The sequence below is a fragment of the Carettochelys insculpta genome, chromosome 1, assembly GCF_033958435.1.
Source record: "Carettochelys insculpta isolate YL-2023 chromosome 1, ASM3395843v1, whole genome shotgun sequence".
NCBI lineage: Eukaryota > Metazoa > Chordata > Testudines > Carettochelyidae > Carettochelys > Carettochelys insculpta.
The window spans coordinates 12,053,238-12,074,963 of record NC_134137.1 but is presented as its reverse complement, the minus strand read 5'-3'; the positions used below and the strand labels follow the sequence as shown (position 1 = coordinate 12,074,963).

General features: G+C 45.4%; 1 protein-coding gene across 1 annotated transcript in view; it reads left to right on the top strand.

Annotated features, from left to right (window-relative positions):
* Positions 1-21,726, top strand: part of CLPB (ClpB family mitochondrial disaggregase) — a 161,130-nt gene that overhangs the window by 113,849 nt on the left and 25,555 nt on the right. Inside the window, exons 8-9 of the mRNA XM_075017145.1 lie at positions 12,271-12,348; positions 20,429-20,484. Coding sequence (XP_074873246.1) covers positions 12,271-12,348; positions 20,429-20,484 — 134 coding nt within the window. The remainder of the gene's footprint in view (positions 1-12,270; positions 12,349-20,428; positions 20,485-21,726) is intronic.

Genomic DNA, 21,726 nt, shown 5'->3' with positions numbered 1-21,726 from the left:
GAAGTCCCCTTGACTTACAATAAGAATTAGGCTCCTATATCAACATGGCAGCATTAGTCCTGAATAAGCTATTTCTGAGGAGGTATTCCAGAATAGCTTATTCCAAAATAGCTTGTCTACACCCAAAATGCATTTAGAAATAGTGCACCTACACACAGGAAGGCCTATTTCAAAATAGGAGGGAGGGATAGCTCAGTGGTTAGAGCATTGGCCTTGCACACCTGGGTTGTAGGTTCAATCCTTAAGGCATCCTTTCAAGCATCTGGGACAGGTTAAATTTAATAAAAAAAAAAAAAAAAAAGTCAAGCATGGCAGTAGGTCCCATTGTGAGTGCAGAAGACTGAACTTCATGACCTCTCAAGGTGTCCCTTCCAGCTCTGTGAGACATGATACTTATATCTCCACATTTCACAGAGCCATTGGACCCACTGTGCCTTATTTTGGAATAGGCGCTATTCCTTGTAAAAGGAGGTTTACCAATTTTGAAATGAGGCACCCACTATTTTGGAATTATTTTGAAATAGCAGTTGCATTGTCTAGACACTCATGTAGTTATTTCAAAATAACAGCTGCTGTTTCGAAATAACTCTGCTGTGAAGACATGCCCTAAGGCTGTGTCTACCCTTGCATTCCTCTTTCGAAAGAGACATGCAAATGAGGGAAATTAAAAGTGCAAATGAGGTAGATTTACATATCTGGTGCCTCATTTGCATATTAGTCTTTCAAAAGGAGAAGATCAGTGTAGCCGTGGCTCTTTCGAAAGTAATCCCCGTCTTCAGAAGAACCCTTCTTTCTGAGAATAATAGGAAGAAGGATTCTTCTGAAGATGGGGTTTACTTTTGAAAGTGTCTGCACTGTGGGTACATGTACATGGCTCATCTTACAATGGCTCTGATAGTCACCAGCGGCTTGGGGGCAACGTGCGGGGGGGTCCAACTCTGTGCCCCAGAATGGGTGGGGCCAAGAATGAAAGGGGCGGAGCTTAGGGCAGTCAGTCCTGGGGCCCACTTCACACACAGCAGTGGCACTGCGCTCCATGGCAGTTCAAAGGGGCCCAGAGCTCCGGCTGCCACCACTGCTACTTCAGCAGTGGTGGTGGCTGGAGTTCTGGGTCCCTTTGAAATGCTGGGCCCAGGGGCAACTGCCTCCTTTGCCCCACACGCCTTCCCCATGGTTGAGCCTTTTGAGAGCTCTCTGTGGTGACAAAATACAACCACTTGCAGCAAGGGGTGGTGTCTTCGTCTGTGGGAGCACAGTTCCTAATCGTTTTGCTTTTCCAGATCTTGCCCATCGCCTTCAAACTCGCTCTTCCTTTCACTGTTCTAGTTGCTATTTCCATCTTGCAGTCGAGCTCATACATTATGTTGCTCCCCGGATACATAAACTTCTCTGTGTTCTGTAGTTCGATCCTGTCTACACTTGTCTTCTTTCTTATTTTCTTGTCTCCAGATACTATTGTTATCTCTATTACTAAACTTATTTCTTGGATAGGGCCCTCTGAAGGTTCTCTCGTTTGGGGTGATCACTTTATTGCTTGTGCCCATTTCTGTAAGTAATGGACACTAATTTACCTGTTTCATTTACCAAAAAGAAAATTGTCCACTTTGTTCATGGTTTCTCTCAGTCTCCCAGTGACAGTCCTGGAGAATTTTTAATGTTGATGACAGGGAATATATTTACAGGTAATTAATGTCCTATGAGTATAGTTCTCTTTAGGTATACATCTTAGTGGATTACCCACCTCCATTACCACATAGTTCACGTTATCAATTTTTTCATGTATTTTAGTTTCACATCCCTCTTACAACAAACGCAGCAGCACTAGAGGCTTCTGGTACCTCAGGTTACACACAGTGTGAGATGCCTCATGCTGAACCCAGTGATTTATAGTTCTGGGGTTGCAAGAGTTCCCTGTGTAGGTGCAGAGGCTCTCAGGTGACATTCATCGGCAAGTTACCAATGTAACTCTGTTTTCATACATTTTATTGGTCACACTCAGAGAATGGCTGAAACCCTCAGCCCCTCGGGGTCAAATTTGGCCAGTTTGTGGCAAATCAGAAAGCTGATTCTTTCCCCTTGTAGCTGTGACATTTGCTCCAGAATCTTAACCTTTCATTGTTTAAAAAGAAAACTATGTAAGATTCTGGCCTGTGTGGTTGTGAAGCCAGTGCTGTCTGCCTGCGTCTGCAGACAATAGAAACAGTACCTCTGAGAAGTGAGAAGTGCCCATATTCATTTGAAGTAGTAGTAACTCTGAAGCTCAACCAAGAGAGTTTGAATGTGTTATGTTAATGATTTCACTGCTGATCAAAATACATAAGAGACTTTCGCTCTGCGAGTGGCATCTCATTTGACACCCAAAGTGGGTGAAGTTGAATTAGTACCATCCAATATGTTTTAACAGTTTGACCACAGTTCATGTCACAGTGGCTGCCTGAAAAGCTGAGAGTCAATGAAGACTTGCAGTTACTGTCAGCCTGGGCTAGATTTGATATGTTGACCCAGACCCAAAAGCCTCCATATCCTGTTAATAGTTCCCTGAACGATCCCATCACCCAAATTCAGTGTTTGGAAACAGAACAATAAGGTGAGACAGAGCTAAGGTCAGAACTCAGGCGCGTGCAGCTCGTAATCATAAATACAAAACCATACCAATATCGTTAACAAAGACAGTCCCTCGCAGCCCATGGCAGAGCTGCCTCTCCCACTTCTAACCCAGCAGACACCTTCCCTGTTTTGAGGACAGCTACAGCTGCGCCTGGAGGCAGAAACATGGGCTAATTGGGGTGGTTTGATTAATGGGTAGTGCCTGTTTTTGACACAGGTGGTGTTTGTGCACATTAAAGCTGTTGCCTTTATGGAGGCTTCTCTTATTGAATTATAGGGAATGCGCTAGATACCCCAGCAGCCTCGGGATATCAGACCAATACCCCCGCTGCCCCGTTTTTGTTGTTTGGTTTCAGTAACATTGAATTTAGACAAAGGTTAGCCTTCTGAGATCTCACTATTGTTATTTCTGCAGCTACTGTATGGAATTAGCGTACCCTTCTGCTTTCCACCGCTGACACGGTGCGTGGTTTTTTTGGGTAGGAAACAGGCTATACAGCATCTCTTAAGAGGTACCAAATTTAGCTGATACATTTAGGACTGTGATAATGTGGGATTAGCTGATCCTAATTTAAGATCTCTGTTCAGCACTCCTGGAGAAGGAGGGAAAGTCCAACTGTTCACTGTTCTTATTGGTACTCTGGGTGGGAAAATTCCTTCCTGTCTCCCAGTTTGATGATCAGGTTATCTCTCTGAAAGGAAAAAGTATAATGTAGTTAAATAATGCTCTTTACTATACAGATGTGAATACTTGCTGCTTTCTATTGCGTATCTTAAGAAGTGGGTTCTACCCATGAAAGTCCATGACCTGATAAATGTGTTAGCCTCGGAGGTGCTATAGGACTGCTTATTATTGACAAAGTGGAGTACTGTAAGTAGCATCCAAGAAAGAATCAGGTCTCTTCTGTAATGTTAGAAATTGAGAAAGGCCTAGATACTACAAGCACTCATGCAAATGAACCGCTAAATGGTTTATGATTTTGTTTCCAGGGCACTTTAATAAATCACTGCACTCCTCCCTGGCTCTGGTCAACTCTTGTTTGTCCTTGTGCACAAACCTATGGAGATGGGTAAATACACTGCATGCTCTGATGATTGCCAGGAACAGGTCTCATCTGTTAGCCTGCATACCAGAGGATGAGAATTCTTTGAAAAACGTGCATTTTCTTTTTCATGTCTTCACATTCTCCCTGTAGACAATGTGTAAATGTATGTGTGCGTGTATAATAATAAAAAAAAATACAGTGGGTGCCTGGTAGCAATCAATTATAGTTAAGGTTGCCAGGGTTTTCATTTGTTGATTTTCTAAAACTTTGGGACAGAAATTTCCCATCCTTGGGTTCTGCCCAAAGAAGACTTGTCTGTATGTGGTAACAGCGAGGCAGCCGTGTTAGCCTGTATCCTAACAAAACAAAACAAAACAGCAGTCCTGTAGCATTTGAAAGACTAACAAAATAATTTATTAGGTGATGAGCTTTCGTGGGGCAGATCTGAAGAAGTGGGTCTGCCCCACAAAAGCTCATCACCTAATAAACTATTTTGTTAGTCTTTGAGGTGCTACAGGATGGCTTTTGTGTTTTGTTATGTTTGGGTTTTGTTTAAGCTTGAGAGAGTACTGTTCAGTCATTTTATATGAGAGAGAGAAAATCTACTGTTCATATTATAAAATAAGACATCGACCTTTCTGAACTGTCCTACAGTTGAAAGCGATCATCCAATAAGGAAAGAACGGGGGCAGTGTGCAGCAAGATGAGAGCCTGAACCATAAACCTGGGTATCACAGTCAAGACTTTGCTAAAAGCAAAGTGAAGCTGGGAGCAAGTGTCAGATTCTGCTGACAGAATCTGGCACAGACAGGACTAATGGTGTAAAACACTGTTGGGTGCTAGGCACAGGCGGGAGACATATCCAGAGGGGTCATAAGAGAACTGCTCATAAAGAAACATCTTGGTATCAACACACTCCCACAAATGACAGACATGTCGACGCAGCGTCAGTACAGTGTCTGAACGGATGGCACGAGAGAGAGTGAGCAAACTGCCACGTACAAGGGAACGGGCAGTATCTAGAAACGTCAGAGGCAGGCAACCTGATACACCAGGAGTGATATGTAACTTGTTTGTACCTATGAATAAAAATGTAACCCCGAGGGAGTTGTCTATCCAGCCGAGGAGGCAGCGGCAAATGTCCATCATTGACTGAGCTGAGTCCATTGTAACCAGCATTCGTGTGTTAGCCCAACTCTGACATCTGATCTGGGGAAGCTAGGACCAGGCTTCAGTTACTGTAAACCTGGCCTTGTGCCTGCGATCCATGTCTGATTTTGTGGTCTTTGGAGGCCCTCTCATAATCTGCTGTTATCGTCGTTGGATAGAGCAAGAGACCTGTCAGGACACCACCCTGATGCCTTCTGACAATCTTATGCGGCATCTGCCCTAGATCCTAAGGGAAGTGGCTTTGTTATGGAAAAATTGTAAATCCCATACCCGAACATGCTTAGTACCTGTCTTGTCAAGGGCCTGACTGTGGGGGAATTGATTGCACAAGCACAGTTATTTGAAGTGTCCACTGAATGCTTGTCCTCAGAACTGCTCCCAGCCAAGAAAGACAAGTGTGAGACCCTGGATCCAATAAAAGACATTTCTCTTCCTCCATATCACAGACCCACAGTAGAGTGTGGCACAGTTAATGTTGTGCTCACTCAGCAGTTCAGTTCAGATTGCTGTAGATCCTGCAGTAAACTTTTGGGTTGGCAAAATCCAAGGGAGGAAGAAGGCACTTGGTTACTCTTGCTAACAGAGTCAGAAGCTCACCAGGTAGAAGGTGATCCTGCTGCTGGCACACGCCTGAAGAGAGTCACCCTTGTGGTCCCATGAACGTGGGCAGTCTGAGAAGCACCACTGAATGAATTGATTTGATAAATGGACATTTATTACGCTCACAAATTGGCTGAAACCAATTTCGGTCACATCAACCCCTGATAACTGCTGGGGTATTGATCTGTGTAAAGTAATACAGTGAATTTATCAGTTCAATAGCGAGCTGAAGTGCCTCTCAGAGACACAGCAGCACGGTTATACTGTTACAGGGGTACGAAATTAAGAGCTCTGCAATGACGCTAGAAATGGCTGCAAAAAGAAGGCGCAGACATCGTCTTCATCCTTTGCCATTACATTCGGCTTGAATTTCTTCATGAGAGTTCAATAAAGCAACATGACCCTGCATTTTCTTCACACCCTCAGCATTGAAGGAGGCAGCTCCACCCAGAATATGGATTTCCCGCATGAGTGTTGATAAAAAATACCTAACTTGCTGGCAAATCCGTCGTATGGCTTGGACTCCTGAAACACCCTCTCAGCCAGGGTGTTACTCTCTGAGCCTGCCACTGAAGTTTTTATTTTCTCATCCCTGTGTTGATGATCGCTTGAGGATCACTCCATCCCAAGATAACCTCGTTATTCCTTGGATCAAAGCTGAGCAATGCAGCAGCCAGCACCAACGGCAGCCAGCAGCAGCCAGCTGCTTAGAACTGTGGCTGGTTTACTGCACTCTTCCTTCTAGTTGAGTTGAATCATTGCTGTTAGATTTGTGCAGCTGGGTTATATCATTAGGCTATCATAATTAAATCTAGCTCCAAAACCCTTTTGACACCATGCCTCTCTAATTTGTTATAAATAATCTAGAAGAGCTGAGTTTCTTCACTGCAATGACTGAGAGATCTTTCTGGCTTTCTAACAAGAGCTTCAGTCTGGAGTCATCATCCCTCATTTTATGATAGGCAGTCTTCAATCTAGCCCAGGAACTTACTCCAGAGAGACATGAAAACACGACTTCACAGTGAACCCAACTGTCTATGCAGTGGTGTATATGCTGAGCCCTGCAAATAATCATTTTGTGCTTTGCAGCAAGAGTTTCACTCTTATTACCTTAACTAGCATAGCTGTAAATGGTAGTAGTCTTAATATTCTCCTTTGTTTTTTCTTTTGTTTGTCTTTTACATCCACCCACATTATTTGACCTCTCGTGTGCATATGCATGAGTAGTCTCAAAAAAGGGTAAGCAGTGAGGGGGCAAAGTTTGCAGATAATAGAAGGTCCAAAGCAGACTGAGAAGAGCTGGAAAGAGATCTCACTAAGCTGCGTGACTGGGCAGAAGAATGGCAGATGTGATTCAATGTTCATAAATGTAAAGCATTGCACATTGGAAAACATAATCCCAATTATGCATATAAAATGATGGGATCTAAATTAAATGTTACCACTCAAGAAAGAGGTCTTGGAGTCGTTGTCGATACTTTTCTGCAAACATCCACTCAACGGGCAGCGGCAGTCAAAAAAGCAAACAATGTTGGGAATTGTTAGGAAAGGGATAGATAATAAGACAGAAAAATATAACATTGCTTCTTCGGCCCACTTCATGATTCCTGCGTTTTGATCTGGCTGCCCCATCTCAAAAAAAAATGTTAGACTTGGAAAAGGTACAGAAAATGGCAACAAAATGATTAGGAGCAGGGAACAATTTCCATAGAACAGAGAAATGAATAAAATTAACACTTTTCAGCTTGGAAAAGAGACAACTGGGAGGGTGGAGTGATGATAGCGATCTATACAATCATGACTGGTGCACAGAAAGTAAACCAAGAAGTGTTGTTTATTCCTTCTCATAATGCAAGAACTAGGGGTCACCAAATGAAATGGATAGGCAGAATGCTTAAAGCAAACAGAAGGAAGTATTCTTCTCACAATGCACAGGCAACCTGCAGAACACTTTGCCAGAGGAATTTATGAAGGCCAAGGCTGCAGCAGGGTTCAGAAAAGAATTACATTAGTTCACTGAAGAAAGGTCAGTCAATGGCTATTAGCCCATGTGGGCAGGGATGCAAAACCAGGCTCTCAAATTTCACAAGCCCCTGTTCGCCAGAAGCTGTGAATGGGTAACAGGGAATGTATAAGTTGAGCACTGCCTGTTCTGTTTGGTCCCTCTGAAGCATCTGGCATTGGCTGCTGTCATAAGAGAGGATACTGAGGGAGGTAGGCCGTTGAGCTGACCCTGTATAGCTGTTCTCATTTCTTATGTGAACAGTAAAGGCAAAAGGAAGATCTGGGACATGCAGGTGTCTCATACTGTTCCCAAAAGTAGCTGTTGTATTTGTGGATTGTGAATCTGCTGCTCTGAAATGTTCCTCAGCACGAGCATCTCTTTTGCAGTCCGCAGAGCCCAGCGTACTTAGCACAAGCCTGTTGGCACCATAACCTTCCCCTTATGATGGCAGTTTTACTTACATCATCTAGCTTGGCAGGAGCGGGAGAGTGGTGGTCATTGTCTGTCATTTTGCCAATGGCACTGATATTTCTAAGAATTTGGAAACCCCTGCTTCAGACTTGTATCATTTGGGATTCTGTTTTCCAGTTAGAGATGGTAACAGGTAACTGGTTAACCAGTAGGGGCCCACCACAGGTGGGCAGGAAGGCTACTCCAGCCGGGTGGGTCCTGCCATGAGCAGGGGAACTCCAGCAAGACTGTAGCTGCTCCTGTCCATGGGGGGGCCAGGAGCATGGTGGGCAGGAGGATGCTCCAACTCTGCCGGAACAGCCCCTGTCTGTGGCAGCCTCCAGAGCACTGGGTGGGGGCTTTCCAGCCTGACTAGAGCAGCCCTGGTCTGCAGGGGCCTCAGGAGCATTTACTGAGTTAACCAGTTAAGTTTAATGTTTAACCAGTTAACTAATTAAACAGGATTTTACCTCCCTTTTCCAATATGCATTACTATTCCTTTATCAACATTAAAATTCATCTGCTCATTGATGAACATATTAAATAGCATCATGCCAAGACCAGCGCTCTGAGGGGTCCCCTCTGGAAACAGCCCTCATTGGAGGATAATTCCCCATTTAGCTGGTTTTTAACCAATTTAAGACATGCAGCCTTTATTTTACAGAGTGGTACTATTGTAAATTAGAATGTCACATAGTACCAAGTTAAATGCCTGTTATGTCAACACCATCACCTTCATCAACCAAACTTGTAATCCCATCAAAAAGTATCAAATTTGTTTGCTAAGATATCTTTTCCACAAATCCATGTTTGTTGACATGAATTAGGTTCTTTTTCTTTCAGGCTTTACTGATTGCCACGCACATGGGCATTTCCACGAGTGCCTGGGGTCCATGTCAAGCTAAGCAGCCTTTAGTTATTTGGGTTGTCCTGTTACATCTTTAAATACTGGCACAACATTAGTTTTTTCCCCATCTTTTAGGAGTTTCCCCGGTGTGCAAAGGTTTGTTAAATATCAACAGTAATGGCTCAGAATACTCCTCAACCAGTTGTTTTAAAGATCTGTGCAGGTGCAAAAGATCCAGTCCTGCCAATTTAAAATGTGTAACTGGTTGCTTTTTACACTTTTCCTTGTTACTTTTGGAATAGAAGGGTTTTCATTCGTGGTTAAGCTATGAATAAATCATCTTTTCAAATACAGAATAGACATATTTATTGAACGTTCTGCCTTTTCTGTATCAAGATTGACAGTTTTTTTACCTCTATCCTAGAAAATCCTTCTCTTCTCTACCATGGCTAGAATGGCTTTTTTTCCTGATATGTTTTGAAAATTCCTCCTTACTGACCTTGAGTATACTGACCACGGTTTTTTTCAGCGATACTCTTAGCTTCCCTTATCAGTTATCTGCATTTCATAGCTGCTTTTTTTTTTAAGTAATTACTATCTACTTTGCCCTGCTAGCAGTGTAGGGACAACCAAGTTCTGAGAGAGGTATCTGGAGTCCCTCCTTTCTTGTGCATCAAAAATAGCTTTGTTTTCTGAGTTCCTGTCAGTTGTATCTGGAGGCAGAGGTGCCATATTGCAGTTGTTGGGAGCAGAATTTGACCTGCAGAACTTTTTTTAAGACCCTAAGAGAGATGGACAGATAAGGAGGAAAGAGGCCAGCTTGACTCGGTATTTGCGGGAGCAGCAGTCAGAAATAATAAAACTAAGTGCATTTGGTGTGGAGACCGTTGAAGGGCAATAAACATGGAGCTGCACAGTGCCACTTGCGCGATGAAATTCTCCTCTGAAAGCAGAATTTCACTTTAAAAGCATAGTGGAGCATTTATTTTTTTCTCTATTTTATCCCGCCTGCCTTTAGCTCTGCTACCGTCACTCTCCTCTGCGCTCTTTAAGTATTTTAGGCTGTAATTCCTGAAAGCTTGGCATTTAGCCTATTTATGCAGTACTTATATCAAACATGATATGCTGCATCTTTGGTCTGATTGACCTCTGGCAACTGCTGAGATACAGGTCTGTGTGGAATTTTAAAAAGCACACTACAGGTAAGTTCTTAGGAGCACATTTACAACACAATACAAATTATTTTTCTCTAGGTTCCTTCTTACAAAATGTCACAAAATGCTATACAGCACCTGCCGATCAATATGGCAAGAATAACTTTTGTAAAGAGTTGTAATAGATGAGACTTTCTTTTAAATAACTCAAATAAATCAGGAACACAGGTTGAACCTCTCTATTCCAGCACCCTCGGTACCTGAGAATTTGCTGTGGGACATCAATATTGTCTAGCAGCGTTACCAACACTTCCATTGCTTGCTGTACTCTTAAAAGACATGTAGGGGTCCATTACAATTAAATAATAGCACAGAACACTGAAAGGCAGGACTTGTGGCTGTAAACACACTTAATGGAACCACTGGAAAGTTGGCCACGCCCACTGTATGTAGTCATGTAGTCATAGCAGATTACAGATGTTGCTGGAGGAAAGTGTGCTGGACTAGAGAGATTCAACCTGTACCTCAGTGGTTTGAGACATGATTCTACAAGACCCTTGTACTACATCTGCCTGTAAGCTGAATATTTTGATCCTTTCTGTGCCTTTATTCTTCAGCCATGATTGAGAGAACCTTCTGACCTGATGAGGTTGGCTCTTAATTATGGAGCTATACCAATCTATGGAGATAAGCCTATCTCATAGAGCTGGAAGGGGCCTTCAGAGGTCATCAAGTCCGGTCTCCTGCCTTCACAGCAAGACCTATTTACCCCCATCTCTAAACAGTCCCCTCAAGGATGCCAATGCTCAACACACTGAGCTATCTCTCCCCCTTTGCCACTATGCGTTGTACATTTTGTCTCTAATACAGCCAGGTGCTCACGTGTTTTAGGCCCCCATCCTAGCTCATTAGCCAATCATATTTAGTACAGACGGGTGGCCTGCTGTGACCTCAGGCTTCGTTTGGTCTGTGGGACCTTCCAACTGGGCCAAATAGTCTGTGGCCAGGTGGGAGATGGGATGCACCTACTGTGCGATAGCACTTGTTTTTCACTCGGAGAAATGGAGCGGTTTGCCAGGCTTCGTGAACGTGACTCTCTTCATTCCCAAATTCCAAATCTGATCTGGGGTTTGGGTTTTGGTTGGGGCCCATTTCTAGTTAGCGCCAATGCGATACTTAACTGGACCTGGGAGACATCGCCTGGTTCGAGCTTTCTTGCGTACTGCAAAGATACTTAGCCCAGGCCCATTGCAAAACAGTCAGGGAAACCAGTCCAATTTAGGATTCTAGTGCCAAAACTGGACAGGTCTGACTGAGCAGTGCTTTGAATTTCTGGAGGGGTTAGACTCTTAAACGCTGACACACTCAGGGGAGTTCAATGTTCATGCACAACAAAACCCAGAAATGGCTGCGGGAGACTCCCAAACTCCCCCAGAAACTAAAGCAGCTTTATCATCATGTCGGAATGGGCCAGTATCCCACCTAGTCCTGTATTCAGCAGCTTGCAGATGCCCCTTGTGCCACCCTGGTTCACATAGTGCTAATTTTTACTTTCCCTGCCTCATGTAGTCCCAATGAGTTCCTTGTTCCAGTGAGGCTGCTGCAGGAGGCATGTGTACTCAGTTTGACTGAAGGTGGCAGAATCGAGCCCTTAGCAATTGTAGAAGCCTGTTTTCGATAACAGGACTCAATCCCAACACCTGCCGGCAAATCGGTCTATGAAGCAGGAGGGTGGTTTGACCTGCAGTATTTTGTAAATGGACTTTGCTTTCCAAGCCACGCTTGGCTTTGGGGTGCAGATTTCCATTTAGAGCACTGATCCATAACAGACACCCATATCTCTGCAGAGCTTCATTGATATCTCCAAACCATCCCCCTTTCCAATATTTTTAAAGAAAACTGACAGCAGTATATACATCAATTCAAGGCTGCCCTGACCTTGAATCCAAACATCCCCCCGTCCCCCTTTGAATTTGCATAAGAGAAAGAAGTGACAAACTTCTCCAAACCAGCCCTTTACATAAAGGTCGCGCTTACAAGCCGGAAAGCTAACACGCCTCTTGAATTCTCTCTTCCACCCTGTCTTGGTTCATTCAGTGTCCACCGTCCTTTCTGTTTCCCTGGCAACGTTGAGTGCAGATCCTGGAAAACTTTATCCGAAATCTGCTCTGGGCAGCTTTCCAAATCCATGCTAACCTGATTAGGTGTCTCTGGGGGCCTTGCTGGCTAATCAAATTAGGTAGCACTAATGGTAGTGAGGACTTTGAGTGGGCAGAGAGCAGTAAAACATAGTGTATACTTAGTGATAATTATACTTGCTTTTGTGTCATTGATTTATATGCTGCTTTTTTTTTTTCTTCCTTCTTTTGTTTTCGTTGTGTTTAAACTCAGCAATTCGGAGAAAGGAAAATGGCTGGTACGATGAAGAACATCCCCTGGTTTTTCTGTTCTTGGGATCATCAGGAATAGGTAACGTCTGGGTTGTCATCTCTCATGGGGGAGAACACAGCTGATGAGGCCTTATGTAGACATAATTTCATGGTGTATTTCGGACTTACATGTATGTGTATGAAGGAGGACAAAAGAGGAGGTGTTAGAGCCGTTTACCCACTTACTGGCTATACTTAAGGTCTGTCAACTCACACACAAAGTCCTATCTTCAGGGCGTTAGAACACACTTGTGAAACATGGTCCTCCACTCCGGTGGCTAGAGGGGGATCACCAAAGGGTTCTCTGGCCCATCCTTCTGTGTATTGTTGAGGTAAATAAAATAGCTCCCAGCTTAAATTCATGTGAAGGGGCAGGTCTCCAGCTCATGCAAGTGAAGCTAAGCCACCTTAAAGCAGCTGAGAATTTGGCCCTTAAATCTCAACCGAAGGAGGACGCTTTAATTCATAATAATATTGTTTTTAGAGATGGCCCTTTAAAAAGAAAAATCTGTGCAAAGGTGTGCAAAATAGCAAATGCAGTAACTTTCAGAGATGGCTTTTAGACGGTCAGCTCTCCAGAGCAAAGACCTTCTTTGTCTGTTAAGCACTTAGCACACTATTACACTAATGATGTTTTCCCTGACCGCTTGAAATACATATGAATATTGGTTGGTTCATGAAATACAATCACTTTTACTTTTTAAAAAGGTTTAAACAGCCCAAGTGTGGCATTTGCAAGCCAATGGACATTGTGCTGTGCATGACCTCCCCTCCATTGGTTTGGTTGACTGGAAGATGTTCTAGTTTTAGGAGTTAAGGATACTGAGCATATGCAACTACTGTTGTGTGTGCAGAGTCCTGCCTCAGAGCCTTACTAGTCAGCATATTTACTCTAAATGAGTTTCTGGGTAACTATAAGAAATCATGAAGCAACTGCGCCTGGGAGAATTCTGCACCAAAATAATTAAAATTCTGCACACCACATTTTAAAATCCTGCAGGTTTTAGTTGCCAAAATAACACCGTTTTCAGTTATTTAGGTAATTTATTTCAAAATCTCTGTCAGCAAGTGTCTGTGACAACACAGACACACACAACTTCCCCCGGGAAGACAGTGTTAAAGAAGCCCCCACAACAATCCCTCTTCCTGTTTCTTTTGCCTTCTGTCCCCTGAGGCCACGTGGGGGAGGCCCAGACACTCTCAACCCTTGGTCCCCCAGAGCCCAGCTACAGGGCCTTCCCTCAGCTAAATACTTTCACCTCTCCACACAGCTGCAGCCCCCCGAGCTCAGACACTCACACCGCCTCCCCCGCAGAGACTAGCTATGGTGCTTTACCAAGCGGAGGTACTCAGGTCACTCCCCACACACAACCCGCGACACCTCCCAGACACACTCACCCACTGCCCCTCCCCCCGCCCAAGCCCAGCTTGGCGCCTCCTTGGCCAAGACTCTCACAGCCCCACCCCAGAATCACAGAACTGGGAGGAACCTCAAAAGGTCATCAGATCCAGTCCCCTGCACTCATGGCTGGACCAAGCATCATTTAGACCATCCCCGACAGGTGTTTGTCTAACCTGCTCTTAAAAATCTCTTATGATGGAGATTCCACATCTTCAGTAGAATCCAGCCACAGTCATAGAATCATAGAACAATAGAGCTGGAAGAGACCTAAAAAAGCCATCAAGTCCAGCCTCCTGCTGTAAGCAGGACCAAACTCATCAGATCAGCCCCGCCAGGGCTTTGTCGAGGCGAGACTTAAACACCTGCAGGGATGGAGACTCCACTACTTCCCTGGGTAGAACATTCCAATGCTTCACCACCCTCCTAGTGAAAAAGTTTTTCCAAATGTTCAACCTGGACCTTTCCAACCACAACTTGAGACCATTGTTCCATGTTCTGCCATCTATGACCACTGTGAACAGCCTCCCTTCAGTAAGTTATCAAGTCCCCCCTCAGTCTTCTCTTCTGCAGACTAAACAGTTCCAATTCCCTCAACCTTTCTTCAAAAGTCATATGCTCCAGCCCCCTAATTATTTTGGTTGCCCTCTGCTGGACCCTCTCCAATGCATCCACATCCTTCCTATAAATGGGGGCCCAGAACTGGACACAGTACTCCAGATGTGGCCTCACCAAAGCTCTATAAAGAGGAATAATCTCTCCTCTGGATCTACTGGCAACGCTCCTCTTGATGCAACCTAGTATGCGTTCTTGGCTACAAAGGCACACTGTTGACTCACGTCCAGCTTCTCATCCACTACAGCTCCCAGATCCTTTTCTGCAAAACTACTGCCTGTAACAATGCTTGGGATTCTTCTGGCCCAAGTGCAGGACTGTGCACTTGCCCTTATTGAACCTCATCAGATTCCTTGCAGCCCAGTCTTCCCATTTGTCTAAGTCAATCTGGACCCTGTCCCTACCCTCCAGCCTATCTACCTCTCTCCCTAACTTAGTGTCATCCGCAAACTTGCTGAGGGTGCAATCCAGTCCCTCATCCAGGTCATTGATAAATATGTTGAACAGAACAGGACCCAGAACAGAGCCTTGGGGCACTCCACTAGAAACTGACCGCCATCCCGACATCGAGCCGTTGATCACTACCCTCTGGGCCCGACCTTCTAACCAGCTTTCTATCCATCTTACCTTCCATTTATCCAATCCACATTCCTTTAACTTGCCAACAAGAATATTGTGGGAGACCATATCAAAAGCTTTGCTAAAGTCAAGATAAATCACATCCATTGATTTTCCCCTATCCACAGAGCCACTTATCTCATCATAGAAACTAATCAGATTGGTCAGGCATGACTTGCCCTTCATGAATCCATGCTGACTATTCCTGATCACTCTCCCTCCTCCAAGTGCCTCAAAATGACTTCCTCGAGGAGCCCCTCCATGATTTTTCCAGGGACTGATGTAAGACTGACCGGCCTATAGTTCCCTGGATCATCCTTCTTCCCTTTTTTAAAGATGGGCACTACATTTGCCTTTTTCCAGTCATCCAGGATCTGTCCCAATCTCCACGGCTTTTCAAAGATAATGGCCAAGGTCTCATCAATGACATACGCCAATTCCCTCAGAACCCTCGGATGAATTAGGTCCGGGCCCATGGATTTATGGACATTTAGCTTTTTTAGATAGCTCCTAACCTCTTCTTTCCCCACCAAAGGCTGTCCACCTTCATCCCACAATGCATCACTTATCGCATTAGTCCGGGAGGTGTCTTCCTCCGTGAAGACAGAGGCAAAGAAAGCATTAAGTACTTCAGCTTTCCCTACGTCATCTGTCACTGGGTTACCTCCCTCATCCAGTAGGGGACCCACGCCCTCTCTGATCACCTTCTTCTTGTTAACATTCCTGTAGAAGCTTTTCTTGTTATTCTTCACATTCCTTGTGAGTCGCAATTCCAGTTGCGCTTTCGCCTTCCTGATAACTGCCCTACGTTCTCGAGCTGTACGTTTGTACCCCTCCCTAGACATCTGTCCCAGTTTCCACTTTTTGTAAGCTCCCTTTTTGTGCCTAAGTTTTCCAAGGATTTCCCCATTAAGCCGGTCTGGTCTCCTACCGTATTTACTTCTCTTGCTGCGCATCAGGACAGTTTCTTTCTGCGCCTTCAACAGGGCTTCCTTAAAATACTTCCAGTTTTCCTGGACTCCTTTTCCCTTCATGGTAGCATCCCAGAGGATTCTGCCCATCAGGTTCCTGAAGGAGTCAAAGTCTGCTTTTCTGAAGTCCAAGGTGTGTAATTTGCTGCTCTCTTTCCTTCCTTTGGTCAGAATCCTGAAGTCTACCATCTCGTGATCACTGCTTCCCAGGTTGTACCCTACCTCTACCTTCCCTATTAGTTCCTCCCTGTTTGTAAGTAGCAGGTCGAGCCGCGCACGACCTCTAGTCGGGTCCTTCAGCACTTGTACCAAAAAGTGATCCCCAACATTCTCCAGAAATTTCCTGAACTGCTTGTGTACTGCCGTATTGGTCTCCCAACAGATGTCAGGGTAATTGAAGTCCCCCGTGATAACAAGAGCCTGCGATCCGGAAACTTCTCTCAGTTGTCCAAAAAAAGCCTCATCTACCTCATCATCCTGATTTGGTGGCCTGTAGCAGACACCAACCACCACATCCTCAGTGCTGCCTACACCACTAAGCTTCACCCATAGATTCTCAACAGGCTTTTCTCCCTCTATGTACTGGAGTTCCAAGCAGTCATAGTGCTCTCTTACGTACAGTGCAACTCCTCCTCCTTTTCTCCCCTGCCTGTTCTTCCTGAACAGTTTATACCCTTTCATGGCAGCGCTCCAGTCATGCGAGTCATCCCACCAAGTCTCTGTTATTCCAATCAAGTCATCGTTCTTGGACTGAGCCAGCGCTTCTAATTCCTCCTGCTTGTTACCCAGGCTTCTGGCGTTGGTGTACAAACACCTTAGATAACCAGTCGATCTCCCCATCCTCACTACTCGAACCCAGGGTCCACTTTTGTTATACATTCCTCTTTGCATTTCTTCCCAGCCTCCAAGTTCCTTTCTACCCACAGGGGTTTGGTCACCGTCCCCAGCAAACCTAGTTTAAAGCTCTCCTCACTAAGTTTGCAAGCTTACTTGTGAAAATGCTCCTTCCTCTCTTGGTTAGGTGGACCCCATCTCTTCCCAGTAATCCTTGTGCCTGGAACAGTGTCCCATGATCAAAGAATCCAAAGCCCTCTCTCCGACACCACCTGAGTAACCATGCATTTACTTTGTGAATTTGACAGTCCCTACCTAGCCCTTTCCCTTCGACTGGAAGGATGGATGAGAACACCACTTACGCTCCAAATTCTTTGACCCTTCTTCCCAGCACCACATGATCCGCAGTAACCCACTCAAGGTCATTCTTGGCCGTATCATTAGTTCCCACATGCAGAAGGAGGAAGGGGTAGTATTCCGAAGGCTTGAGCAGTTTTGTAAGGTTCTCAGTCACATCCTGAATTCGAACTCCTGGTAAACAGCACACCTCACGAGATTGCAGGTCCATTCGGCAGATGGATGGTTCAGTCCCTCTTAGGAGGGAGTCCCCTACCACCACCACCTGCCTTTTTCTTCTGGGGTGGTGGTCATTGAACCCCAACCCCTAGGACTACACATCCCCTGTCCTGCAGTAGAAGCAGTTCTCTTGCGATTTTCTTCCTATGAGGCTCCTTCCAAACCATTCACCACCGCAGAACCAGTGGAGAGTGCCTGAAAGTGATTACTTATCTCTATGTCAATGGGGGACTCGTGTCCCGGACTTCTTTTTCTTCTAGAAGTTACATGCTGCCAGTTCTCCGCTTCATCCCTTATCACCCTCCCCGGTTCTTCCACCTGCTGTGCTTGCAAGATTAAACACTCCCTTCTGTCAAGGAAATCGTCATCCTCCCTGATTGAGTGTAGGGTCAACACTCCAGTCCTCTAATTTTTAATTCTAAAATGGAGACCAGCTTGCACTTAGTGCAGATGAAATCCCTTCTTTCCTCAGGGAGGAAGAAAAACATGGCGCATCCCAAGCAGGTAACAGCAGCAGACCTGTCCCTATCCATGCCTGCCTTCTTAAGAATCCTGTTTTGTCTTCTCCTTCACCTGCCTGGAGAACTTCCTCTGTAACTCCCTGTTCACAAGCTCACCTGCCTGGACACTGCTTTATAAAGCCCTGAACTGCCTCAAAGTCCCTCCTCTTACTGAGGCTCAGCCAATCAGCAGAGGCGTCTAGATAACAAGCTTATTTAGAAGCCAACCGATTCCAACTGCCAGTCCCAGTCCACCCTCTGTGGGCGGCGGGGGGGCAGGGAAAAAAAAAACAACTAACAACCACACATCACAGAGCAGAAAAACAGCCACAGCCAGAAGCCCCAAACACAACACTCACCCAGACAGCCTCTTACTTAAGAATTCTGTTTTGCCTTCTCCTTTACATGCCTGGAGACCTTCCTCTCTAACTCCCTGCCAGCCCAGACATTCACACCATCTACTCCCAGAGCCCAGCCTCCCTTCCTAGCCCAGAAACTCACACCCCTCCTGCCCAGAACCCCAGCCCAGACACTCACATTTCTGCCCCCCAGAGCTCAGCTGCAGGCCTGCCCACCCCTTCAGCACACTGCCCTCCAGTGCCCAGGGATCTGGAGGGAGAGACAGCCAGCTGGTGGATCCCAGGCTTGCATGGAGCTTCCTGTGTGTGTGCTGGGAACCCTCCAGTTCCCTCACACTTCTACTGTCTGTCTTCCAAGTGGGAGCTGGGCTCTGCTGTGTCCAGTGACCCCTAGTGGCAGCCAGCATCACTACAGCACGCATCGGGTTGGGTGGCAGGGGGAAGGAAATTCCATATGCACACCGTAAAATTCTGTGTTGTGTGGTTTCAGAGAATCTCCCCAGCAGTAAGCATTGCTAACTCCTGAATTTCCTTGCTTTTGAATGGTTCTGTTGGACACAAAGAGTTAAATCCTACGTCCAGGTGCTGTACCTTTCTTTGGATTCGTTTCTCCTTCAGTCTGCATGAGTGCTCGCTTAGCATGCGAGAGGTAGTGGGATCGATGCCCACATTCTCCAGTGTGCATTCATTTCTAGGCATGATATAAGCTGTTAGTTTTAACCCATAAAGCCTCTTCTGGTTTTGGTCCTGTGCATTTCAAAGGCTGCCTGTCTCCTCTGCTTGTAGTCATGCAGCTGAGGCCAGCTGAGATGCTCAGAGCAAAAGCCACTCCCTGGGTTTGTAGCAGGGCATTCTCACAGGGAGCCTTTGAGCCTGGCACAGCCTAACACCCAGGGCACTGTGTTAACCCAGGCTCTTCCTGAACAGATGCAGTGAGCAGCCAGGGTCTCTGCTTCCTTGAGCCAGTGAGTGTATTGATACAGCATCAACGTAGATTTATCCCGTAATATATGTTTTGAATTATTGATTGTTCATATGCCTAGAGTTTTATGATAGACTCCTTTGATAAATCAAAGAATATCACATTTCCCAGCAAATTCACTTCTATCTGGAAAGTAAAGACATTGCACATGAGACCTGAGATGTCTGGTGTAAATGGAGCAAAAATCAGATCCAGCTGGGCATCTTTTTGTCAAAAGATTTAGAATGTTGCTGTATCTCCATTCAAGAGTAACCCTATTAAAGGACGAGCACAAGACCCTGAGGAGCCTTCCTCTCTCACCTGATAAATTTTCAACAAGCACCTTTGTGTTTTCACTCCTCTCACGCCTCATGGGAGGGGGCACCCTGTGAACATGAGCGAAGCTGCCCCCTTGTCCTCCTTCAGGGCCTTCCTCAAACCTCTCCTTTCCCTGGAGGACTTCAGAAAACATTTGTTAACTATGGGCTGCTGGCGTGCCAGGGTTGCCAAGTGTCCACTTTTTTGACCGGAACAGCTGGTTGAAATGGGACCCTGGCGGCTTTGGTCAGCACTGCTGACCCAGACTGTTAAGTCTGGTTGGCGTGGGGCTGGCAGGCTCCCCACTCAGCTCCATGCAGCTTCTGGAAGTGGTAATGTGCACCCCTAACCCCACCCCAGCTGCTGCGTTGCCAGCTGGAGCCTGCACCCTGTCCTGCCCCACAGCCCCCAGCCTGAGCCCCCTCCCACACTTGCCCCAGACCAAAGCCCACGTGCCTAGCCCAGAATCTTTGCTCCCTCCTGCACCCATAACCCCTCCTAGCCCTGCACCCTAATTCCCTGCCCCAGGTTGCAGCCCAAACCTCTGCATCCCCTTCTACACCTCAGTCCCCTGCTCTGGGTCACAGCACCCTCCAGCCCAAGGTCACAGCCCAAACCTCTGCACCCCCTCCTGCATCCCAGATCACAACTGCCTCGTTTACCCAAACTCCCTCCCAGACCCCAGTCCTCCTCCTGCACCCCAGTTCCTTATCTCAAGCTCCTTTCTGCACCCAATCTGCATCCCAGACCCTGTGTCTCTTCCATTAATATCATGGAAGAGTGAGGCCCTTGACCACTTTCCAAATTCTTGCAGTGCCTATCCCTGCTCTAGTGTCTGAACTGGGTTGAAGTCCTGTATTGAGCACATGTATTTTAAAGAGTTAGGCATGTGACTCTTACAGCTTGTTGTGCACGGAACACCCATTCTGATCGTTCTAACACCCTTTTTTCTTACTATTTTCTGACTAGGTAAAACAGAACTGGCCAAACAGACAGCCAAGTACATACACAAAGACGCCAAAAAGGTAACCCCTGCTAGAGTTGTACTTTCCCAGTCAGCTGGGCTTTAGATAGCAGCGTGGCTTTGTCCATTAGCGCGTGCCTCGCTGTTTGGTCCTTCCGTGCTGGGGAGCCAAACAGCTTATCCATTCTAGGTCACTGTGGCTCTTTGCTCAGTAGCTTTGTCTTGCTATGTCCATAAGAGAAGCTGTTGGTTAAAAGCAAACTTTAAAAAAAAAACACGAAAACAAAAACAAAAAATCTCTGTCCCTGTTCATGTTTTTAATAAAACTTACTGTAAAATTCAAATAATTTAGCAAATGCAGTTTTCCTTGTTTGTAAGGATACTGTTAACTAGAAAATTCTGTGCTGTGGACAAATATGTTTCTTTGCCTATGTCACTAATAAAGCCTTAGATCGTTAGAAGGAAAGGAATTCTAAAAGTCCACTTTACACGCCGGTATGTGCGTTAACTTGTTTCTTCTCTGCATTTCGTTCAGCTTGGACAATGAAAACAAGCGACATCCTTTTCAGCTGCTTCGGTGCCAGCTTAGTTGGTTTCCAAGCACTGCCCCAGATTAGGTGTTTAAAATTAACTGTTTTCTGGAGTTTTATTTTTAAAAGCTGTATTAAGGCAACATTCGTAGGTAGCAGCAGGTTTTCAGAGGTCATTTTTTCTTTAACAAACCTGGGCCAATATTTAAAAAATTAGGAGCCTAAAGTTAGGTTCCTAGCTCTGTGTTTAAGCACCTGCCTAAATTTCAGAAGTCCCAGGTGCTTCCATTGAGGCCAGTGGAGATACCCCAGTATGAAACTGGTGTGGGTGTCAGAAACAGGCCTTCATCATATTACAGAATTAAAAGTAGAGATGAAACACCAGAGCATTGTGGAAACTGGTGTTAGGTCAAATCTGCCTCTCCCAGAAGACAAGAAGAAATGAGACATTTTGAAATAAGATCAAAAGTAAAACCGGGCCATAAAGCAGCATGGCCTGGTTTCTTTTCCTCGCCCATCTATAATTGCCTTTTAAATGTAATAAATTCCACTTCCTTAGACACCTTAATTCAGAGCTGTGGCACCTGGGATTGGTCAGTGCTTCAGCTAAACATCAAATAGAAAAATCAGCCAAACACTGAATGTTGTGTTAATTCAATAGCATGCACACATCTGAGTTTGGCTGTTTGACAGTCATTGCAGTAATTAGCCGGGTCATAAACTATTTGGACAGTTATAGGAGAGGCAGCTATTAGTAGGAACTGACTGATTAA